The following is a 24,525-nucleotide window of genomic DNA, read 5'->3' on the forward strand; positions in this document are numbered from 1 at the left end:
CATAATGGAGCTTTTGTCACTGAATTCTGACTTCATCAGCCAAGCGCGATCCAGACAGCTGATGCAAAAATCATAAATGGATTATGTATATTAAAGTATTTTTCATGACACTGAGGAATGGAGATATCGCTATCCGGGACTTTGGTTGATCTGAACAATTCAGCTGCAGACCCCACATCTGTGTAAACGATGTGACTACTCCCACTGGCATCATCCAAGCATAAAAGAATCCTCCTAGCTGAAGCAAAAGATATTACGATCAATTCATTTCACTTTGGGCCCCCAGAACTGCTGACATCCTTGGCTGTGGTCCTGGTAGTGCTCTGCCAATGGAATGTACCTGCAGTACTGTTAAGGAAGGGCAATGTGATGGATCTGCCAGATGATGTCCTGGCCACGTTTGGGCTTTCTTTGGACAAGTCTCAAAAATAGCTTTATAAGTTGTCTCTTGAACTGTCTACTCCTCTTTTTTAAACAAGCAGGGCTAATCACAAGATGAAGCCCAGAATTATCTACTAGAAGATGGATCGTTGTTAATGAAATCCATCGATAATGAAACTATTGATGTCCAGCACGCAGGGCTGTCCTTGGTGATGGATGGTGCTGGTTTGTGGGTGCACAAAGTGAATGGCCTCTCCTCTCCCAGGCAGTTATTTGCGATCACTTTAATTTCACACCAAAGCACAATGGGGTAAAGAAGAGATCTCTTTTACACCTCTGTTTACACCAGAATTACACCTATTTTACTCCTTTCTGAATTCAAGTATCTACATCCTTCTACTGAAAAAGAGTTAGGGAAATGAAGGCATCTTAATGTTTTTTTCCCTTAAAATCTTCACAAGAGCAGACAGGAACAAGCACTTAAAAATGCACACTGCTAAGGCTGTGATAACAGGACCTGGGGAGAAAGGCTTCATAGCTATCAGGTTTTGGCATGTAATGAAGATGAATCACGTCTTTTGAAACCCTTTCTTTAAAATTAACTTAAATGAAGGTGCAGCAGTGAGTGTTCTTGACCTTGGATACTTCTACAGAACGTACAGTGAAGATGATTGCTGAATTATATGGCTTATGTTTGTGAGATGGGAAAAAGTGCCAACAGGCACATGGAAGGTATCCTGGGGCTAAGGCAGGCGGTGACACTTGACCCCATCCTGGCTGGGTGGATTCATGCCCTTACAGAGCAGAAGCAAAGAGGAAAAAGCTGCAGCAGCACTCTGTGTGCTTATGCCTTGAACTAGTTGTGTGCTAGGCTCAGTCCCAGTGATGGGACTTATGGCAAAAGACATTCTGAATGGCCAAAGGTGTTATGAATTGCCAGGCCAGTGCTGGGATGCTGAGTCTGACAGAAAGGTGAAGCTGCCTTCATCTCCAACACATCACGAACCTGACTGCTGGTGCTGCAGCTGCCCACCTGCTGGCATAGGGCTCTGAACTTGGGTTGGGGCTGCACTGCAAGTGGCTTTGTCTGGAGAGGAAGGGAAGAAGATAAGGGATTCCTGCCCTTGCTGTTTCTTCCTTTCTGCTCCTGCTCTCCCACCCTGCCTCAGTGTCCAGCTGGCCAACCTGTGATAGAGTCACTGTGGACACCCAGCAGCATCCTGGAACTTCTCATTTCCACATAGCATTTCACTTTTTATGATGTGCTCTGCATCACAGGGGGATTGCAAATGGGACAGTGCCAGGCACAAAATGGGGAGCTCACTGGAGGCAGAACTCTTCAGAAGTTATGTCTTGTCTGCAGACAGTTGTAGTCTGTCTGCAGAAACTCTAGAAGGCAGCAGAAGAAAGATGCTGACATTTAGTAAAGCGGCTGCACCCCATCAAGCTTTTGAGCTGGGTACACAGAAAGGAGGGGAAGAAGATGGGAAAGAGGGAAGATAAGGGCACATCCATCTCTGTGTATTTTGCTGCTCTGCTAGAATCCGTGGATGCCAGATACTCCAATCACTTGTCTGTGGGGCTGCAATCCATCTCAGGGTGAGCCAAGAGGAGATACACTATTGGCTATTTCATATGCAGTGTGTCATCTGGCAGGCTGTATATATAGTAAGGAAAGCAGGGACCATTCAGACTCTGAGCAAAGCTGCTTCCAGTGAATATCTCTGAGATACTCTGAGGATGGAAAGAAACAGGAAAGGCTTCCTCTGCTTTTTTTGATTCTGATAAGCTCTGAAAACTGTTGGGAAATGCAGTGCTGATTGGTGGAATAGCAATAAAGCACTTTTCCAAGGAGAAATTGCGGGAGAAAAGAACAGTACCTGAAAGGAAATATTTTCTAGGATTTCTTCCTACATACAGAGAGGAAGATTTTGGGTATATTTCAGGATCTGAATCAGCTCCTGTGTACAGGACGTATGAGACTGAAAAAGAAGAGCAGCACCTGGAGAGTCCTGGAGCGCAGCCAATGCATGATCAGCACAGGAAGAAGGATCTGTTTATCAACTCCTTTGTCTGGTTTGTAACTGCAGGGCATATTTTTATAATGCAAACATGCATATTTCTCCCTGCAACCACTGAATGCAGCACCTGAGCTCCCAGAAAGGAGGAGGGCAGGGAAAAGTGCTGCTGGCCCTGGATCAGTGCTTCCTGAGCCATGAGCAGGCACACGTGGTTCCCTCTGCAGTACATTTCCAAGCCCTTCTGGAGAGCAGAGAATCACACCAGCACCAGCTTCCTCTTTACACGGTACAGCTTCCCAAATCAGTCCTTCTTCCACAGTGATTTGGACCTGGAGGACTTGGGAGACTTTGACAGTGGGACCAAATATGAGGGCGAATCCCAGAGCAGGACGGTGCAGGCGCTGCTGATAGTAGCTTATTCAGTGATCATCTGCATCTCTCTCTTTGGAAACACCCTGGTGTGCCATGTGGTGATCAAGAACAAAAGGATGCACTCTGCTACCAGTCTCTTCATCGTCAACCTGGCTGTGGCAGATGTGATGATCACCATCCTCAACACCCCCTTCACACTGGTAAGATCTGGGCAGGACTTAGTGGGGTGGGGAGCAGAGGTGTGTGCATGCATACATACATCAGCACCCTGCTCATACACAGAACTTCGTATCAGCTCTTTCCCCCTGCTCTTATCACTTGGTCAAGCTGTGTACTGTGCGTTGCTTTCCCCAGCTCCCCACGTGCAGATATGGGCTTGCTGCAGAGCTGGGGCTGGGTGCCTCCGTGTCTGAGAGCCTGCCGGGAGAGCCTCCCTCCTGCTACTGTCCCCTCTTCAGGACAGGGACGATACTTGGGTGTCCTGCTTGTGCTTTAGTGGGGAAGGGAGCCGGGATATGTTTAGCGCTTGAAGGCACAATTAGCTGTCAATTTGCTGTGGAAACGATGCAAACAGAGACACTGCTTGTGAAGAGCACTGCAGGGGAGCTGTGAGGTCTGTGCTGCGCTGTGCAGCTTGGTGCGCCTCTGACCAGAGCTGGGAGTCCTTTGTTTGCTCCCAGACACTAAATAATGGTTGCTATATAGAGAAAAACAGAGTGAGGTGGGAAGAATAGGCTGCTGCATGTCCTACAAGCGATGCAGCACAGGACTGTGTGTGTAGCTGAGTTAGCAAAGTCCTCTGGTTCTGAAGCATCCCAAGTGCTCCTACTGTGCTCCCTGGCCATACCTGCCTACAGCTCTCTTCCACCTTCCAGAAGCACTCCCTGCGTTGCTCACTTGAATTCCCCTTTTCTTAAACCAATCCTATTTCTTTGGTGGGGTTTCTCTGCTTTGCTCTGTTGGGATTATTCAGGGAGAGGACAGTGGGAGTGTTGGCACAGTGGTTACATATTAGGCATAGATAATTAGGGAAGTGTAATCCTTCTTAGAAAAGAGCATTTCATCAACTTTAGAGAAAGAGAAAATTGCTACAGTTTCATTGTCAGAGTCACTGTTACTGAATTGTCTCTATGGGAATATAACTAGTATTAAAACGGTATATTAGAAGGTATTATCTAGTCTTCACTAATTTTCTGTGTGATGTACATGCTGCAGTAAATGTGCCTTATTTCAAACTAGCATAATCTGCCTCCAGAATGAGTTATTTTAAACACTGTGCAGTAAGGAACAGCCAGGTGTGCCCAGGGAGCAAAACAACAGCAGGTACTTGGAATAACTGCTTCTGTAGGAAAATCACAATGATCAGTGCCTTCCAGGAATCCATAAGGAATGGCACTGAGCCTTTTTGCTGCACTCTCAGGCTTCAGACTCCTCACGCCCTCCCCAGCAGCAGTGGGATTTCATGCCTGGTAGAGATAATGTGGGCACCAGAGGTCAGATGGATGAGGAGGGCTCATTTCCTAGTAAAGCGTTAGTTGCTTTCTCAACTGGAGGGCTTATTTTTCCCCCGTTTGTCTAAGCTAGCTGTCACCTTTGAAATTGCTGTTGATGTATCTCAAACAATGTGATAAGAGGGAGCCAGCCTCAGAGATCAGTGTGGAGTGTAACACTGCCATCCCCACACTCCTGAGCAGCTGTGAGCTGCTGGGGAGGCTCCCAATGCAGAGTACCAGCTTCATCCCAACCCATCCACAAGTTCTTCTTCCACAAATTTATCTCTGAGTTTTGAACCTGTGGGGACTTCGTTGTGGCATTTCTTCCTTACAGTGCTCCCGGGAAGCTTATTTGCAACGCTTCAGACAATGCACAGTTCTAATCCCTTGTTGCCTGTTCTTCAGGTGCGGTTTGTAAGCAGTACTTGGATCTTTGGAAAGCTGATGTGTCATGTCAGCCGGTTTGTGCAGTACTGTTCCGTCCACGTGTCTGTACTGACCCTTGCTGCCATCGCTCTGGATCGTCACCAGGTACATGGTACACCTAACAGCTGTGTTTGCTAGAAGGTAGGGAGCTACATGTGTAGGTTTCCAGTTCCAGTTCCTGAAAACCTAAGTTGTCTTAGGAATAAAGGAATTGGGCTTAGGGATTCTGGATTTCATGTTGCTGGACAGAAACGTGCTTCTTCATGGTGATGGTGGTCAAACTAGAGAGGTTGTGGAGTTCCTTTCCTTGGGGACAAACCCAAACAGGAGTTTGGGGATAAACCCCAACATTTTTTGGGGATAAACCCAAACTATCCCAAACCCAACAGGAGGCAGCCCAGGGCAGCTTGCAAGTTATGCTTTCTTGCAGTGCTGGAGCCTGCAGTAATGGCTGTTACTAATAAGCCCAACAAATGGCACAGAGAAATTACGTTTAAAACAGTAACTGGTTCCTCTCCAATTGCCTGGGTTGTGCTCCGTCTGGTGTTGGAGCATAGATCATCCATTCCCATCCCAAAATGTCAGGCAGTCTGCTCATCCTACAGACACTGCAGCTCCTGAAAGAAAATTCTGGTAATGATACATTTGAATTAGTAGATTCTTTGTTGACGGCCAAGCATGGCTATACATTGAGATGTGTTTGTTTAGCTACAAGCAAACACAAAGAGTGCTGTTAAATCCAGAGCAGTAAGTTCCTCAGAACTGGAGTTAGCCAGCAGGAGCCAAGGAGATATAAACAGAAGTAAGCAGCAGTTGCCTCTACAGTTACTGCTAGTCCTGAGAGGTGGTAGAGCAGACGTGCTCCAGGGGAATTACAGAGGCTTGGTTAAGCATGTATTTATAACAAGATTAGAAAAAGCATGCAAAAAATACCAAGGACTTTATCAGCCAAGACATTACAGGGATGACACGATAGATCTGTTCTCAATTGCTATTTAATTGCATAATATAATCATTTGTAGTCCACCAGAGCTCAGTGCTCATTTGGCTTGTATGACTTCTCAGGTCATACTGCTGGTGGTGCTGAGTGTGTTTCTCTGCTCAGAGCCCTGGAATGACAGCAGCAGGTCACGCTTGCATTACTGTTTGTATATTCTGGCCTTTATCCTCTCAGGAGTTCAATAAATCCAGATCCTTCTGTCCACCTTGTAACTCTGAGGGGGCAGAGCTGGCACAGCATTTCAAACTGCAGTGTGGGGCTGCTTAGAGTGACCAAAACGTTGGAAAACGCCCCTCCTCAGCAGCAAACACTGCACTCTACCACTCCGTACCCAACACTGCGGGGACAAGCTGAACATGGAGACCAGCTTTCAAGCTTATTACTGCTGTGTTAGCCCAAGACTACATTGAGCTGTAAAGTTCTCAAGCACCACATCATATGGTTGCGCAAGTCCACCAAATGCCAAATGTGAATACCACAGCTGCCATCTGTATTTGAGATCTGTAGTAAATGAGAGACATTTTGTACTCCCCATGGTACAAACTAGAACAGACTCTTGGCTTGCAACTTCTACCATGCTTAATGTCCATGCTGAGTGCGCCTTCCTGTCGTGGAAAGCATGCATGCTGTCCAATATCAAATGCTCTTGGTTGGATGCAGATAAAATAAAGGTTAATTCTCTTTTCTAAAATCTGAAGCTCATTTTTATCAGTTGAGGACAATTTAAATCCACTGGACTGGTTGTTCTCTGCAGGTTATCATGCATCCCCTCAAGCCACGTATGTCTATGGTAAAAGGAGGGATTTGCATCATTATCATCTGGGTTATGGCCAGCTGCTTCTCACTTCCTCATGCCATCTATCAGACTTTGACAAGGTTTTATATCGGGTAAGACATTTACATAGTGCTTTTTTCTATGACACCCAGTTTAGTCAAGGTCATGCAGATTCTAATGCACGTTTCCCTGTCTGAGTTAGTGAAATAGGAGGTATGGGGAAGCAGAGAGGTCTCCCTCAGCTTTGAGTGGGCGGTGACTTTCTCTAGGATGGATATCATGTAATGAATATCAGTGAAGTTGCTTTCAGGGTTGTTGATTAATTTTGGCTCATGGATACATCACAGTCATCTGAGTCAGGCACAGACAGGAGATACTCTTCAGCATTAGAGGGCACGATTGCCAATATGGATAAATATTTCATTTATTTTTTTTTTTCTGAGGATATGTTTAAAATATCTGTACTGAGGCCAAAGCTCAGGCTTAATGTAGAATTCTCCATCGAAAGAAGCCCTCACCCCCATTACTGAATGAGTTCACTGCCTGCACCTTTACTGAGATGTCTAAGTGTGTCCTCCATGTGTTGTGTGTTGTGTGGTGGAACTGACAGCTCTCTTTCTTTGATCCCAGGAACAGAACAATACGAACAGTATGCCTCCCCAGCTTCCCTCCTCCTGCTGATCTTTTCTGGAAGTATTTGGACCTGACTACGTTTGTTCTCTTGTATGTTTTACCCTTGCTTGTCATCTCCATTACCTACACCATGGTGGCAAAGAAGCTCTGGCTGAGAAATGCCATTGGGGACGTCACCATGGAGCAGTACTATGCCCATCAGAGGAAGAAGAAGATGACACTGAAGATGCTGATGGTGGTGGTGATTGTGTTTGCAGTGTGCTGGTTCCCTCTGAACTGCTACGTGGTGCTGATCTCCTGCAGGGCCATCCACAGCAGCAATGCTCTGTACTTTGCTTTCCACTGGTTTGCCATGAGCAGCACTTGCTACAACCCCTTCATTTACTGTTGGCTGAATGAGAACTTCAGGTCTGAGCTGAAGTCCCTGCTGTGTGTGTGTCGGCGGAGAAATGCAGCCCAGAGCCATGCCCTGCAGTCCATCTCCCCTCCATTCAGACCTGCCTGGTTCGAGAGTTGCCGTTACAAGAGAGGCAGCACCTGCCAGAAAACAGCACCATCCCAAAGGAATTCTACCAAGACAGACATATCCAGTGTTCAGCCAATTGTGGCAGAACAGTAACCCCCAGTAACCCCTCACAAACAGGAGCCTCACCAACCTCAGGCAGGACTGTGTGGCTCCGTGCCTGGCCCTGGGAGCAGAGGTGCCCTCACCTCCAGGTGCTGGCTGAGCCACACACAGCAGTGTTATCCCATCGGGAGCTGCCAGACCTGGACTGCTAATTTGGTTCATTTACAGCACCGACACAGAGCCTGCATCCCAACATGGACCCCAGGCCTTTATTGTAAGGAACAGAGGGATGCACAGAGAGGTGTACGTAAGCATGAGGGGTGGGGAGAGCTGTTCACCCCTGCAGGGTGGTTGTCACTTTAACTGTGACAAAAAGAGATCTGTAGGTTCACCTCAGAGGCTGTCAGCTTCTTCTGCATGCTTCTGTGAAGCTGTTGGGCTGGTAACCTGAAGGCAGACTTGGCTTTGGATGGCTGCAATTGTTAAGTGATCCAATGCTAATTGTGCAGGAGAAGAGTTTGCAAGTTGAATAATGATTAGCTGACCTGGTAGCTGATAAAACTAATGGTGTGACCTTCTTTCACTGTAGATTTTGTTCATTTTTTGAATTTTTGGTCACTGACTCAGAACTAAGAATTGCTCCCTGATCTTATCCTGTTTTCTATACAAGGAAAGCCAATCTGTCACAAAGCCATTATTTGCACAGATGTCAGTGTCTGGTGAGAGTGAACCCAATGCTTTATGTGACAAAATGAGAAGCCATTATGTTTTTTTCCTGAGAAAAAGATTATTTGGCTTTATGGGATGGAAAATCACCCTCCGCAGCATCTTTGCTGACTCTTAAACTTTGCTTTTTTCTCGTTCATTTTTAATATTCTCTTGTTGAAAAAGTGGTCCAGTGGTCAAAGGGTTTTCTATGGACATCCATGTCACAGAAATCTGGTGTAAAGCTGCCCCGTGGATGGCATAAAATCCCCCAGGTTCTGTACTGAAAGCCTGGCGTGCCACCACAAATGGGGATGGAAAAGGGTCTCCTCAGAGATAGAGACCAAAGGAGCAGGGGTGGAATTGGGGGACCAATCTGCTGGGAAACTCTGCAGGCCTGGCGGGTGGCACCCAGTGTGTGCTATGGCATCTCATCTCACACCCACTCTGAAAGGTTTGCAAGACAGGAGCCTATTTTTCAGTTGGAATGTTTCACACTGATGTCTCGGCATCACGAAATTATTTGTAAGATCAGCACTGCCAGCAATGCTCACTTATTTCACCTTTCACTCTGCTCGTTCAGCTCACACCCCCCTTCCATTTGCTAAAATGCTGAAACCTCTGTGGTTTCCTTTGATTTATCCCAGCATATTTTGATGAGGAGCAGACGTTTCAAGTGAGGAAAAACTGTTTGCCCAGCGTGGGTAGCTGCCAATTCAAACTTCACAGAACGGTCTGTGGCTGCAAGGAACATCTGTATGTTTTGCTAATTCAAATTTCACTTTGCACCTTATTCCCCAAGGGAAGTACTACATTAAATAAGGATGAAGGTCTCATCCACACAAAAGTTTCCATAAAACCCAGAGCTGAGATGCTAAGAATTAACGAGTGGTTCTGAATCAGCCACTGAGAAACACAACAGCCAGTATCATTAAGCAGCACAAGATTCAGAGTGTTCCCAGAGACACTCATGTGCATTTACTGGAAGAGCCTTGGCACAAAGGAAATCACCTAATATCAGGTCAACATCTTTGTAAGTGTTTAAACAGGTCTGCAGTGATAGGAAGGACTTTTGACTCCCATTCTAAAAGCATCTCAAGAAGCAATTTTCTCACCCTTTCTTTGAAAGTAGAGTGAGAATGGAGCTCTCCTCCTTTTTACAGTGCTTTTGATTTACACCTGCTTCCCTCCTGCTTTGATGGGCTGATAGGAAATAACCTGGGTGGGGTCAGGAAGGCTCTTCTCTGTCTCCTGAATGAGGTACCCAGGAAGGATGAGCTGGGCTCAGCTCTCTGTAACTTGTCCTGCTGAACTCACCTCAGTGCATGTTGGAACTGCTTCCTCCACTATTATCCTGTAATGCAAAATCCAAAAATATGTGTGGTCCTGAGAACCAAAACCCAATTAGAGAGCAAACGGACAGTCAAACCCTTCATGCAGCACTGTGATCGTGACCTAAATGCTGTTTGCAGCTACCACTGGATGCTGTTAGCATAGCAATAGCTGCAACCCTCGCAGACCAGAAAGCACTTCTGCAGGTGCTCTGCAGCACTCCCAGGCCTGGCAGTGACCGAAGCCTTTCGTTCAGGTCAGTGCCTCCTGTAAGGACCAATTTCCGCCATCAGCATTTCAAATACCTCCTAATGAGTGCAGAAACTGTGGCTTAGGCAGCTGCTGGGGCTTTACCCTGCATTATCCTTTCAGGTGATGAGGACAGGTGGTTGCTACCTCCTGATGGGTTCTGAGCAGCCCAAGCACCCACACTGGCCTGTGGTCTGTCCAGCAGATTGTCAAAAGCCACATAGACTAGAAAGCAGGGTGCCTGGCAGCAGGTGGAAGTAATGCAGCTTATCTCATTTTACATCTCTAAAAGAAGGTGTTGGTCTAGGCTATGTCGTTTCCTGCCTTAGCCAGTACAGATAGCAAAGTGGGCTCCCCGTCAGCACCTGCTTTCTTGCTCTTTGATGTGAGACAATGGCTCAGGTTATGCACGGTTGGATATTAGGAAACATTTCTTCTCTGAAAGAGTGGTGAGGTGCAGGAACAGACTGCCCCGGGAGTGGTGGAGTCACCGTCCCTGGAGGTGATCCAGAATCATGAAGATGTGGCAATTGGGGACGTGGTTAGTGGGCACAGTGGGGATTGCTGCTTGGGCCTGGCTTTTCCAACCTTGATGTTTCTGTGATTCCATGGCTCTTCTGCCCTTTCTCAGCCAGCATGGGAAGGCTGAGCTGCCTTGGAACTGGCAGAGCTCAGTATTGCTCTGCTGTGAGCGCTGCTGCTTAAATTCAAACTCATCCCAGTGCTCTGCTTTGTGAGCAACGTTGTTGAAAGAGTTGTACACAAAATCAACGTATTTTCTCTTATCAGGAAGAGGTATCGGTTGTCAAACCTCTTGTTTTTCACGGGAGGAAAAGGGAAGGAGAAGAGCAAAGAAAATACACCGTGGAAATCCACGCCCGTCAGACTCAGCGGGGAACGGCGGGACGGCGCCGTGCGTGGCCGCCAGGGGGCGCCACCCCACCGCACTGCCAAGCGAGGCCGCTAGAGGACGCTGTGACACCGCGGTCTCGGCTTGGCCCGCCCGGCGCCGCTGCTGTGAACGGGAAGGGCAGAGGCTGTGGTCAGCTCGGGCATCTCTTTAAAGTGTTGCTTTTTCTGTAGCTCTGTGATAGGATGAGTGAAAGACTTCTCTGAGAATATTTTTCAATCACGTCAGGATGTGTTTAGACTTCAGAAATACGCTATGAGCTCGAACGCCGTTTTGGAACCCCGGGCAGCGGCAGCTGTGTCCGTGTCCGTGTCCGTGTCCGTGTCCGTGTCCGTGTCCGTGTCCGTGTCCGTGTCCGTGCCTGTGATCGGCTCCCATCGCTCCTTAACGCCGGAACTGAGGCTCTGCAGCGCTGCCCGCTGCCCTGGCACTGATCTGCGGGGCCTCGGACGTACTGAGTGTGTGAGGAGTTCTGTATCGAAGTTAAAAGGACGCATTAAAATAAATGAGATAAGGTATCCTGGCTGCGTGCTCCTAATGCAGCCCAGCCAGATAACTACAATGGGACCCGAGTTCTCAGCAGTGATAGCGCAGGTCAGCAAAGGAAGCGAAGCAATTACGTTCCAAACACACTTTGCCGATGGATCTCAGCGAGCTGGGTTGGTAGGCAGACTACGGCAGAGCCTTTTGTGCTCCCGACCATAGAAAACAATCAATAGAAAAGCTTAACTTCCTGGACCTGCGCTGAATGCTAAGTTAGCAGAAGAGTACCTCATTATTATACTACTTTTTTACAAGGAAACAGTGGACAGAGGAAATGTGACTCAGTGCAAACACTGGGATAAAAAGGTACTGTGCAAATGAACAAACAAACCACTTGCAAGCAAGCTCCGCTGAGTGCCACTGTCGCATTCTTGTTGAGTCTCAGGGCATTTTAGGACCCGCTCCAAAAGGGTTCTTCGTTATTCATACAGCTAAAAATAGAGCTGACGTCTCAACCGCAGTGCTCAGCCAAAGCTCAGAGCCAAAGAACACTGATTCATTGAATCCAAACCTTTGGGCTCTTCCAGAAAACCACAAGGTAAGGTGACAGAAGTTCCAGTGAAGTTGATCCAAACGTTGACAACGTCAGCCTTTGTCCTCTGACAACGCCTCTCCTTTCCAGATTATGACTATTAGCTAGTAAGAATATTGTAACTAAATATACACAAAAGCCAGAGATTGCAAAACAGTCGCCCCGGGGATGTTAAAACAAACAGAAATCCCACATGTATTTTTCCTCTTTCAGTGTCTGCCAAGGTCCAATTGCTGCTCTGAAGGCTGCTTTGTGCCATTTTTGTTTTTTTTTTTCCTCCATTCCTTCTCATGAATGGACTTTTGTCCACTCTCCTTCTACAACCTCCACATTAGGCTTAGCATCGTAAGACTCCATATTTTTCATATGGAAAGCCCGATGTATGCAAGGCTTGCTTCTCTCAGTTCACTGTCAGAGGAAAGGATGAGAACAGAGATACGATCTCTGTCTGCTGGGAACCACTGGGAAAAAAAGGAGGTAACTGAAGAGACTTCTGGGGAGGAATGACAAGTAGAGCAATGACTCTCGTCAGAGGAGGGGGTGGGTGATGCTGCAGGTTGCAGGCTGAGCTGCCTCAGGAGGAGCAGAAAGAAGAGCACAAACCCTTACCCTGCTTCCCTTACCGCATCCATCAAAGCCCCCTTTTCCACTGTTTTAGCAGCTGACAGCTGAAGATATAAACTTAGTCTCTTTTGAATTAATGCTGTGGTAAAACTCCTCTGAAGGAGCACTGCAGAAATCACACCCACACCTCACTAACACCTACAAACCCTCAATACTGACAGCAACTGCCTCATGTTTGCAAAAGTTCTGGGAGCGTTTGAAGTGCTGAATGCTGCTGTTCTATGATATCTGCCCTTCCTTCTCCTCCCACAAGCGTTTTGTCTGTCTCAGTGTGATGCTGCACTGACAGGCAGAGAGGAGCAGTGCAGTGCACAGCAGCACTGGCAGCACAGCTGCTCTGCGTTTGCAGCTTGGGATCGGATCTCACCCTTCACCTGTTGGGCTCCTTTGTTACTTCAGAACAAGAAAGTTTCAGTATTTCATAGGGCATCAAAGACTTCCCAGCTTTTGGCTGAGATGTAAGAACAAAGCACGCAATTCTCATTATGTATTTCATCATTATTTTCCCCTCCTTTGTCATTTCTATCTGAAAGGGGAAAAAAAAATAAATCACGGGGTGTTATTAAAAATACTTAAATCTTGCCATCATCTCAAGTTGAAACGACACTGCTTACAGCTGCTTTAATGCACACTGCCAGCTCCTGTCACGTAACCCACAGCATTGGTACTCAGTCAGTAATGGGGAGAGTGGAAAGTCATCAAAAAGTTGAAAGCTGATAAATTCAGTCTAACAAGATTGCTCCACTCAGCCCAGCTGCTCTGCTTGTGCAGAGTGGTGCTTCAGGGCACAGATGCTGAAGGCAGAGCCTTATGGGAAGGAACAGCTCTGCCCACATCCCAGAACTGTTCTTTCACCTCCCCAAAGCAAGACCAGGTGCGAAGTGCTGGCCATGCCCAGGGCTGGCTGTGCTGTTCTCCTCTGGTGCTTGAAACTGCGCAAAGCTTGGGGGGTGTGGATGCCACCTTTCCCCCTTTTCCTTGCATTGCTGAGGATATGAGAAACCAAAGCTGGAGCAGGAGGGATGTGGATGCTGCTCCAGGAGGGGAGGCTGCCATTAGGGCAGCAGCTGCTCATGGCCAGAGGGGACACCCACCTGTTTGTGTTGGAGCAGGTGTCACAGCTTTAAAAAATGAGGGCTTCTATTGTCCCAAACTCAAAATGTGCATCAAGGTCACAACATGCTGGCAGCAAACTGAGGCTGTGGATCCTGCTAAATGAAGTGAGGAAAGGAATCAAAGCCTGTTGATGATCAGATGTGTCTTTGCTAACTGAAACCACTCTATGACTCTGATGGCTGCCAGCTGGGATGGTGGCAGTCTTCTGGTGCAGCTGCATGCACCCCAGCAAGCTGCATGGTGGTACCACTCAATCACCCAGAGCTCATTTCCCTGAGCCCCCACCTCCTGTGGCTCCTGTTCCCAGGCACCTGCTCTGCTCTCAGCAGGTGGCAGAGCTGCTGTGCCCTGGTGACAGGGAGGGGAGGTTGCTGCTGGGGCATTTCCTTCTGACTCATTCTTCTGTACCTCTCTTCTAATGTCCTCAGTTGGTTCTCCTGCCCTGCAGGAGGACCAGTAATGGTGAGCTTGCTTTAGGAAGCTCCAAAGAGTGGATGTTGAACCAAGATCCTTGGGGTTTTGTTGTGAGAGGCACCAAGAGGAATTTGGAGGAAGCATCCTGCATTTAGGGAGAGCCAGGAGCTGTGTGCTGTAAGCACATCTGTCCAGCTGGCAGCAGAAGTTTGAGGCTCTTTTCCATGCCCTGCCCCTCCAGCAGCAGCTTCAGGGGTTCTAGGAACACCTTCTTATGACTAGAACTGAGTTCTGCTTTGCTCACTGTCCCAAGGGGAGATGGCTCCTGCCTGCACATCTCATGCCTAAGACTGAAAACTGAAGGGGTATTTTTGCTTCAGCTGTGGTTCCTCTTTTAACAGAAAAGAAACAAAGCTCAGCTTTGCCCCCAGGATATCTGTTCCTTGAAGGACTTTAATCTGTTTTACACTTTGCAGTTTTGCAGACTGACTGTTTACAAGATCACTACTCTAAGTATGATTTTTCTTTTCCTTAATTTCCTGAAACTCTTTAGGCTTTAACAGCAGCTCCTAAAGCAAAGTACCCAGCAACATGCACTGCTCTAGGAAACTCACACTGTGATGTGCTCAGCTCTGCAGTAATTACTGTGTGTGTGTATAAATGTCAGTTCCACTTTCTTTGTGGCCCCAAATTTATTAAATTAACTGGATCTTCTACTTCCTTCCTGGTCCATTAAAACATTTCTCCCTCCTTGTTATCGCAGCCTCTTTGTGGCTACCTGAGGAGATAGCCCTGGTATCTCTCCAGCTAAGGCAATGCAGAGTGAGGTTTTCACTTTTCATGGTGAACCCCACTATTTTTATATTAGGGCATCCCAGCCCCAGGTTTATTTTCCCCTTCTTAATGTATTTTGCTCAAATGTAGTGGCAACACTCAGTCATGGCCTGAAGCAGTGATGGAGCGCCTGGTGGGAAGGCAGGGCCAGCCCAGGGGAGCTTAAGTGCATGCAGTGTACCTGAGTGATGGAAGAGATGGAGCCAGGATGCACCCCTTCCCAGCCCTCATTTAGGGGTTGGCAGTGGATGTGAGGGCATCTCTTGCTGGAGATCCCTGCCTACCTGAGCACTTCCAAAGGTAAGCAGATCTTTTTTCTTTGTTTCTACATCTGCAGCATTTGGGCTTGTTCTCATTTGCTGTATCCAAAGTCTTTGCCACTGTGCTGTTATTGCTGTATTTTCCGTCACATTATAGAGTTACAATAAGTCTTTACATTTCAGTAAGAATAAGTGAATGGTTTGAAGCAATAATAAGCAGTGTTGTCAATGGGGCCCTCAGCCTTCTGGGTAAACAGGGAAGTCTGACTGTGAATTTTAAAAGTCACTCTGGCAACTCAGTGCCCACTTTTCTAATCAAGTGTAGTGTAGAAAAGTCTCATAGAGCTTTTGGAGAGCGTCCTGAAAAGGCAGGAAAAAAAGGATTTCCAGGAAGAAGGAATAAAGGGTTTATAAGAAGCAGAGTTGTTCCAAATAAGCTCGCTTGTTCGTGTGAGCTGAGACAATATTAAGGTGGCAAGAAGCCCATGAGGAATAAATAGAAGTGATGCTGTGAGTCACCAGCGTTCCTTTACTGCTCACATCACAGTGGGAGCAGAACATCTGGGCAGTGTCATTCAGTGGGAGGCTGAGCAGCTGCTAGGCTGGGCTGAAAGGCTCTCCTGAGTGCTTCCAGTCTGGGTATGGGTTCCTCCCAATCCACCATAGAGCAGCACTGGTCTCTTCAGTTCCATAGAACAGCACCGTTTTGGAGAGTGTAACTGACCCTTCTGCACCCTTGAAAATGGGGGTGTGCCTGTATATGTATTTGTATGTGTATAGTGCGCAAGCCTCATTTGAAATACAGTACCCTCATAGATAGTGAGTATGAGGGGCAGACCTTCCCTAGGTTTGCAGGGACCAGTGGAGTTAGATCACAAACAAATTTGGTTGAAGATCTTATAAGGGATTGGATCACATTTTGGCAGCTGTTGCAGTTCCCACCCTTCCATGATGCCTTGCAAGTGAGAATAAATAATCAGCTGCGTGTGTGGGACATTTTTCTGCTCAGAGTCAGACCCAGAGGCTCTCCAATGGCATCACCAAGTTAAATCACCCTTCTCCAAAATGGATGATCACAGATTTTTCTCAGTTTTCCAAAACACGTGAAATCCAAACCAGGTACAAGGAGCTTCTCTGTTCCTCAGCAGCTTTGCCTGCTGCCGTGGCCTGTTTAACTGCCACCCTCCCTCAGTACATTTCTGCTGAGAGCACTGCAGTCACAGAGTTGTGGCCAAACTGTGGAGCTCAGTTAATGGTGGAGGGGAGAATTACAGGTGAGACAGCGGTAAGTCAGTGGAAGTGTTCATATGGAAACAGAACTTGTGTGACAGTCAGTAAGCTGGACAAATGTGACCCAAATTTGGAACTGCTTTTGGCACAGATCCTGCCCCACTCCCTCTTCCAAAATCAGGGAAGCTCAAAGGCAGGTGGAGGTTTGGCTGTCTCCTCAGGGTTGTAGGTCTGGAAGCCTTGCACGCACTTATGTGCTACAACCCATTACTTGGGGCAACATCCCTGTGATGTCCTCTGCCTCTCCATGTGGCTCTTGGCACCTCAGCACTTTTGGTATATTCTCCCCTGCCCCTCTTTGCTCTGGGTGAGGCTGTCAGTAGTCTCAGGAATAAAGTTATGGGGAGGAGGGTGCAGTGTTCCTTTGCCATGATTAATGGGCAGTGTTCTTGGAGCTAATGAGAGTGTTGTCTTTAAAACAACATTCATCAAAGGAAAGAGCTTGTTGGTTTCTGATTTATGAGGGAGAGTGACTACCCTCCCTCTGTAGGCTGCTAATCCCTGACTGACTCACTGACTAAAATTGTTTAAGCCATGATATTCCTGAAGTGTTACATTTCAGGTCAAGGCTTAAAGGGTGAGGAGCGTAACTGCCTGACGCCCTTCTGCACGTGTCTCCATCCCTCTTGAGGGAGTACTGGGGCAGCAGGCACACACCCCAAAAGCTCCAGTGATCAAAGACACCTTTCTGGCTTCTCCTAATAATGCTAGTTTCTCCCATGTTTTCCCCTTTGCTTTGCTAAGAGGCATTATGCTTAGCAAGTTGGTAATGCGGAAAAGGATAAAGAGAGGTTCTTCCACTAGTGTATGCTCCAAGGCTCAGTCAGGTGGGCTCCCACAGGGCACGTGGGCATCTGCAGGCAGAGCTGGAGCCGTCCTTGTGCTTCTGCTTGTCCCAAGAGCGTCCCATTCAATCCTTCGCCCGGGTGGGGGATTGGAGGAGGTGCTGTTCTCTGCAGGATGATCTTCTGACCCTGGGGGGCTTTATGCTGTGAGCTGCATTGCCCTGCAAATGGCTCTTCACCATCTACCCACGTAAGGAGACCGTTTTTGAAACACCGACGCTCCAGAGGAAAGCTCTGCTGCTTCGTGGGAGCTGAAAATCATCCCAAAAAGCTTCAGGCGCCTCGCGGGCTAGTCGAGCCGCGGCAGCTCCCTTCCAGTCCTCCGGTCGGTGTCCCCTCCCCGTTATGGCCGCCAGGTGGCGCTGCGGGCCGTGCCCGCCACGCGGAGCGCCCGGCGTGGTGAGGAGGTCGCTGCGGGGATGATACCGAACCGACCCTGCTTTCCCTCTGCCTCTGTGGGCTGAAGGTGCCGGCGCTCCCGGGGCAGAACCTAAAGCGGCCTTCAGTTAGCTACAAGGAAGATAAAGTTCGTAGCTACATGGGTAGGTGTGGGAACAAGAAGAGCACTCTGATGTTCTCTGGGCCTCACTGTTGCAGACCTGGGGCAGGAACAGGACTGCAGCCCAGCCCGTCCCTCACCAGTGAAGTATCAGAGAAGTCTCACAAATTCCACTCAGCCTTCAGTCAGCTGATGAAATGAAGCCATACCTTGCGCTGCAAGGAAGCTCTGTTAATGGCTCCATTTCTTGGAATAACAAATGCACACCAAAATGATGGTGCAAAATGCATTAGGGAAATAACACCCAGACTCAGGTGAGAAACAGGGAAGGAAAGAACTTCGTTGTGAAATGTGACAGCTTTCTTCAAGTCTGAATTAATACTGATGTAACATTAATACCAGAGAAGTGTGTGCCCTGAACTGCTGCATGCACTCTGCTTTGTGTTCTGGTTGCATTTGAAGACTAACAGAATCCTATGGGTACAACACATCAAAGTGCTGCATGAACAGCTTTCCAGGGCTATTGTGCTTTGCTGACTGAGCTTGTCCAGATCTCCAGAAATCCTTTCACTGACACCTCTTCAGTCTGAGTTCTACCTTTTGGCAATCCAGGTTTCCGCGAGCTGATATGAGTTTCCAGTATATGCAGCATCCAGCACAGATACGCACTGGCTGCAGAGAGGCAACACTTGTTTTGTTCCAGCATCAAGCACTGTGGGCACGCTCTGTGCGACTCGGCCCTGTGACAGCTGGGGCACAGAGAACTGCTCCTATTTGTCCAACACGTCACTCAGCAAAAATAAAAACAGCTGAGAAAGCTCCACTTCTGGGAAGGCGGCAGATACAGCCTCTGCATGTCAGAGCTGTGGTGGTGTCGGGGAACAACGTTATCGGGCACACAAAGCACTGATGAGGGCAGAGCTATGTGGGTATCGAGTGGCCCCACACTGGACATGTGGGAGGTGGAGCCCCACAACACGGCTGAACAGAGAATGGCATCTTCAAGCTGATGGAAGGCTGCTTTAGCTTCAGGCTTTACTGTGGGTCTGCCTGGTGGAAGAGGGAGGGAAGGAAGATTGTCTTGCTGCTATAACACTGAAACAGCCCTAGAATTAAAAGGCTGTGTGGAATATAGAAGAGGTGGTGTGAGCACAGTGCAGCATGGAATGTTATCAGCTGTCCAGAGAAAGACAGGGTGTGGGAGGATGGACCTGGAGCTTGTCATCCCTTGTTGTCTGGTTTTACCTCTGTACTCAGCAAACCATTGAGTTTCCCAGCTCTCCCCTTTCCATAAACTGAAGCTAATAGTAGAAAATGCTCTGCTTCACAAGAGTGCTGGGTATGAATTAACACGTGTTGAATAAAGGAGACACGGGAGGCACGATGTTGGGATGAGATCAAATTGCTGCAGAGGAAATGCATTTTTTAAATTGCTGCGATCTCAGGAGTGAAATAGCTGGGCATGATGGGTCTAGACTGAGGAATATGAATTAGATGTCAGAGACATCTGGGAGTTCATGTGATCTGGACTGGAATGCCTATAGCTGAAGCAATAAGAGCACGGGGTACAGAAAAGTGTTCATTCTTTCGCTGCAAATGGAAAGGGGAAAAGGGGATCCTCACGTTAATGATCCCGGTGATTAGTGGTTTGTTTTTTTTTTTTGATGTTGTTGTTGTTTGTTTGGTGGTTTGTTTTTTTTTTTTCCTTTCTTTTTGAGTTGGAAAATTCAATATTAAACCCCCTGACTTTAAGCTAAAAATTCATAGCAGACAAATGTGAGCTTTCATGCTTTCTGCCCTCCAGCCAGTGTGGGATGCCTGGTCCAGTATTTATTCCATTGTCTGGATACACGCAACAACAGAGTGAGGATGATAAATGAGCAATTCGTGCTGTTGGACCGGGTTTGGAGTTTGCCAATAATACCAAAATAGTTCCTGAATTAGTCTATAGCTAATCACCCTCATTCACCATAATTGGGAGGCCAAGAAGTTCTCGCAGGCAGAGCATGAGACATACAGGGGAAAACGATTAAAACAAAGCCAAAAATACCACCGCATTGGAGTCATGAGTCAGATGCCGACCTTTCACGTAAACGCCGCGGAGAGGCTGAGGTCGGACGGCACCGCGGGGCTCCCTGTGGGAGGGCAGGACGGGCAGCTCCGCGAAGAGCTTTGCGCAGGAGGGGGCGGGGGCGGTGACAGCGGCACGGGGCCGGGGGGGGGTCGGAGCGGGCAGCGCAGGTCCGCACCTTTCTGCGGTGCTGGCACGCAGCAGCACTGTTAAAACTCTAAGCTTCCATCGGTCGGGCTGTTACGGCCTCGCTTCATACGGAACCCGCAGCTCTCTGTGAAAGCGCGAGTGACCGGATTTCAAAGAGAATCACGCACTGTGAGGCTCCCTGCGAACCTCCGTGCTGGCGCCAGGGCGGCAGAAGTAACAAAACGCTTCTCACGTCCGCTTGGGCTTTTCTCCCAGTTTCGGCTCGGGACGCAAAGTCAGAACAAACTCCATTGGTTTATGGCTCGAGCCGCAGGGAGCGCAGCACCGCCTGCTCGGCGGCATGGAGATAACCCTGACCAATCCTACACGGCTCGGCTTGGCCTCTCCTTTGTGCTCCCCGTGTGTCACGCCAGTGGCCGCCACCCGAGCTTGCGGCCAGAACCGTGCCATGCTGTGCCATGCCATGCTATGCTGTGACGTGCAGGGACTTTGGCCGCTCTGTCACTGCAGCTCTGCGAGGAGCCCCGCATCTCCGCTGCAGAGCGCTGCTCCCGGGGCAGACGGGGGAGGAGATTCCAATGGCGTTAATCAGCCGAGTGCCGACCTTACCCCTTCTGCTGTAGGAAAACATTTCCTTTCGCTCCCTTTTAAAAATAACACACGGTTCCGTCCTTCATTCCCTGCCAGATCCTCCTCAGGGGCAAAGAAAGGCCCCGTCCCACCCCGAACAGAACACCGCGCACGGAGCAGCGCTAGAGACGAGCCGTGCCAGCTGTCTCCGCACACCGCGGCCCGACGCTGTCACCCATCCTTCGCCCTGCTGATCCCAGGCACTGGCAGATCGCCGGAGCCCTCGGTGCGCAGAGCCTTCAGAGCCGAGCAGGCACAACAGCAGCGACCCTCTGCAAGAAATGGACTGTGCCCACCGTCACCGTGCCGCAGCAGCACGAAGGGCAGCAGTGCGATCAGGCAGCGATGCGGTACCGGCGGCACCCGGTGCGCTTCTGCCCTGCGGCTGCAGGATGCTCTGTGTAGCTCAGCAGTCAGCAACGTCTAACCGAGAGCTGGGAGGTGGAAAGTTAGAGAATGGTCTTGATATTTGGCGTCCAAGTCCAGAGTCACTCACTGGGGTCTGCTGGTGTTTGGCCATGGATGTTTCACGGGATCACAATTTTCTCCCTCCCGGGCAGAAATTACTCAGCCAGATAAAACAAGCAAAAGATATCGGTTGTGCTGATTCACAAGGAAACAATTTCCCTTCTATTTTAGCAGCATGCCAGCAGAAACTGCAGGGCAGTTTTCCATGGCCATAGAAAATGGGGCATGTTGCACATTATCCAAGACTTCCTGGGTGCCCAGTAAGTCCTTCATGGCCTGACGTGGTCTATAAGTCAGTCTACACTGCATAGCATGAAGTACAGTTGTCCTATTCTTTAAGGAGCTTCAACACCAGGAGGAGCTTAAAGAAAGCAGCCTGGGGCCCAGTGGAGTCTGATCTACACCACTGGAAATGGGTTCACATCTATACCATGCAGTGGCTGTTTTTCACAGTGATGCAGCTGAAAGTTTTAATCCCCACATCTTGAAGAGCTCTGGAGTTTCAATAGGAGTTTAACCTTCAGTTTGCACCTGAAGGCCAGACCTGCACCCAAAGCTTCCTGCATAAGGACAACAGCTCACGCTCATCTGCTTTCTGAAACCATGAAGTGGTTTCTCCCTCCTCTGAATCTTTCCATGCTGTCTCACCCCTCTGCTGGTGATGAGGCCGTCCCACAGTTCTGACTCCTCTGAGCACAGCAGCTGTTCTGTGCTGTGGGGTTCTGCTGCAGAGCTGCCCTTTGCATTTCTGCTGCCCTCAGAAGTTATAGCAGTAAATGCATTGCTCAGAAAGAAGATGCTGTTTGGTGAAAGCACTGTTTATGAGCTTATGAGAGTTCAGCACTTCAGGTGTTACTTTCAGCTGCACTCTTAAGGAGAGAGCCCACATTCCCTGGGGCCCTCTTCTGTATCCAGAACTGTGTCTGGGGATGCTGCTGCCTTGGAATTCTCTGCAGCCTTGGCACATCTTTCTGAGAATGAGCTGCTCCTTGCACATGGGGAGGCTGTCAATTTGTAATCACTTTAAATACAGGCAAAGCAGCATATTGGCCTCTCTTTTTTTGCAGCCCTATGTAACTGTAACATACTTCTCTGCACCATTTTCTCTTTTGGGATAGTTAAATACTCTTCCTGAATCAGAATGGGAGAGTTTAGGCTGTGAAAATAAGCAGATGACAATAGCCCAGAGGTTTTTCTGTGCTTTCGTTTGAGGTCTCCAATGTTGACAAGAGATGACTTTTCATAACAGAAAGATTTTGGTGTTCAGTTCCTTAGCTCAGCATAGGTCAGTGCTGAGTGCTCCTCCTCCTCAGCTGCAGCACTGACCACAGCAACCAGGCTAGGCTGTCAGCTTTTCACTTAGATTATACAGTGTTCTTTAACAAAGCTGAACTGAATAGGATGAGGAAAATTGCTTACCAGTCCCAGCATTTGGTAATACTTTTTCTGTATGAAATAGAAAGACCTCTTTGGTTTTAATTGTTCATACTCTTAAGCTAACAAAGAGAAAAAAGTAAAGAGAGGTTCATGGCATTTCTCCTCTGAGGCCTGTGGGAAAGATTCATCTTCTGTGCTTGCCAAGCTAATCAGTACAACAGAAAACACAGAACATTAACTTGCATTCCAGGCTCAGCATAGTCATAAAGAAGAAAATCTTTTTGAAGGATGAATCCACCTGATCCCAGGCCACTTGATAGTAAATGCATCAGATGAGAGAAAGAAAAGCAGAGGGGACAGTTGGGTTTCCTAACTGAGGTATCAGCCAGGGCAGGGATGAAAACTGGGAGAATGGGTGGGACCTGAGCTTTGGGTTGGACAAGATCTGCATGCACAGGTTAATCCAGGAGGAGCACTGGGTGTGTGTGGGGGGGAGGAGGCAGGAGGAGACCCATGGGGGTGGATCCCCTTAACAAAAGCTTCCCTGCTCGGCTTCAGCTCTGCAGCCTTGGGCCAGTGAAGTGCCTGCAGACAGACTTGTGTTAAGGCTTGTGTTCAGGTCTGCAGGCAGAATGAGCACTGAGTCTCCCACCACAGGCAGCAGGGCTCCATGTGGATGCAAGAAGAATTGCACCGCTCAGCATTGCTGTGCAGTCTCATGATGAACTCAGGTGTTTCCCACTTACGTTACTGCATTTTCAAACAGGCCCACAGTGATACACACTGTGCACCAAAGAGTAAAATTGGCTCTTTTAGATGAAGAAGTAAATGTATTTGGTAACTGCATACAGCACACAAAAAGTTGCTGCTGACCATTTCTGTTAGCAGCGAGTTTTCTGTTAAGGAGAAGACGGATTGGGTTTCTTTTTCCATCCTGCTGCCTTCATTCCACATGGAAATGGTGAGGCCAGCTGTCAGGTGGGGACAGAACACACTGTTGATGGCAGTCGGTGTGATTACAAGGAATAAAAAGGACAAAAATGAGAAAAAAATTGAGGCTCAAGATCCAGAGCCAAGCAGCTCCAGCAGACAATACCCATGGGCCCAGGAAGAGGGCAGATTTATGATATTGTATTGGTGTTCTTTGTTCTGTCACCCAAACCTCCCTGAGTTCAAGGACTATCAAACCCATTTTAAAGCCTTCCTTTTTCAGCCTCTCTGAAGTTCCATTATAAGCCCCTATTACATGACATCTGTAGTTTGAATAACAAAGTCTGAATTGTAACAGTCCACAGAAAATCAAATGCAGTTGCACTGTTGTTTTCTTCTTGTTTCACCTATTGAAGCCATTCTTACAGATCTTCCCCCCCCCATCCACTGGCTTGGGATGAGTACTCATGCTGTTTAAAATGTGTGCTAATGGCAGACTTTAACCTGAAATAGTGCACATGAAAGCAGAGCTCCAATTTACACGGATAGCTGATGCTAGATTGCACGTGATCCTGGGGAAACTGAGCCTGACTGTCACTGATGATCAGACTGCAGTTCTGCTGCCCGAGTTAGGGCTGGAATTCAGACTGCAAAAGGATTCAGTTTGGTTAAAGGTTCTGTTTCAGATCTGAGCCATCTACTGCTCAGCATTCCTTATCTTTACCCCAGGTTGGCACAGCCCTGTTCAGCTCCATGGAGGGAGGCTTATAGCCATGGCCTGAGAGCTGAGCTCTGAGGGGACAGGAGCTGATGGGAGCAGACTGGTGCAGTTCAGAAGTTATGAATTCAGTCCCTGGTTGCCCTGTGTACACCCAGGCTGACTTTACATGCATCACATGAGGGAAAAGTGAGCAGCTGCACACACCAAGTAGTGCCCGTGGGTGCCATGCATGGTAAATGATACTGCAGGGCATCAGCTTCACCTTCTGTACCTCAAAACACAATGATGGTAATAAACACCAATATCTGAGAGCAAAGGAGCATTCTTGTGGCTCTGAAGTTACAGTGCCTCTGGTT

At 48.2% G+C, this 24,525-nt stretch overlaps 1 protein-coding gene across 3 annotated transcripts; it reads left to right on the forward strand.

The window, feature by feature from the left end:
* Window positions 1-49: 49 nt before the first annotated feature.
* On the forward strand, window positions 50-13,133 carry LOC107312608 (G protein-coupled receptor 83-like). Of its 3 annotated transcripts, XR_004307036.2 has the most exons (5): window positions 50-2,974; window positions 4,673-4,798; window positions 6,448-6,581; window positions 7,099-7,972; window positions 10,745-13,133. XR_004307036.2 is itself a non-coding variant. In XM_015860204.3 (4 exons), the coding sequence occupies exons 1-4, from the start codon at window positions 2,597-2,599 to the stop codon at window positions 7,718-7,720; spliced, it is 1,260 nt and encodes a 419-aa protein (XP_015715690.1). In that variant the 5' UTR covers window positions 50-2,596; the 3' UTR covers window positions 7,721-8,247. The 3 variants fall into 3 exon arrangements, 2 of the variants coding, with proteins under 2 accessions (XP_015715690.1, XP_085400529.1); XM_015860204.3 differs by lacking the exon at window positions 10,745-13,133 and having other exon boundaries at window positions 7,099-8,247; XM_085544403.1 differs by lacking the exon at window positions 10,745-13,133 and having other exon boundaries at window positions 2,955-2,974; window positions 4,673-4,834; window positions 7,099-8,247.
* The last annotated feature ends 11,392 nt before the right edge of the window (window positions 13,134-24,525 follow it).

Source organism: Coturnix japonica, chromosome 4 (assembly GCF_054131305.1).
Source record: "Coturnix japonica strain WE chromosome 4, WE-NBRP24, whole genome shotgun sequence".
NCBI lineage: Eukaryota > Metazoa > Chordata > Aves > Galliformes > Phasianidae > Coturnix > Coturnix japonica.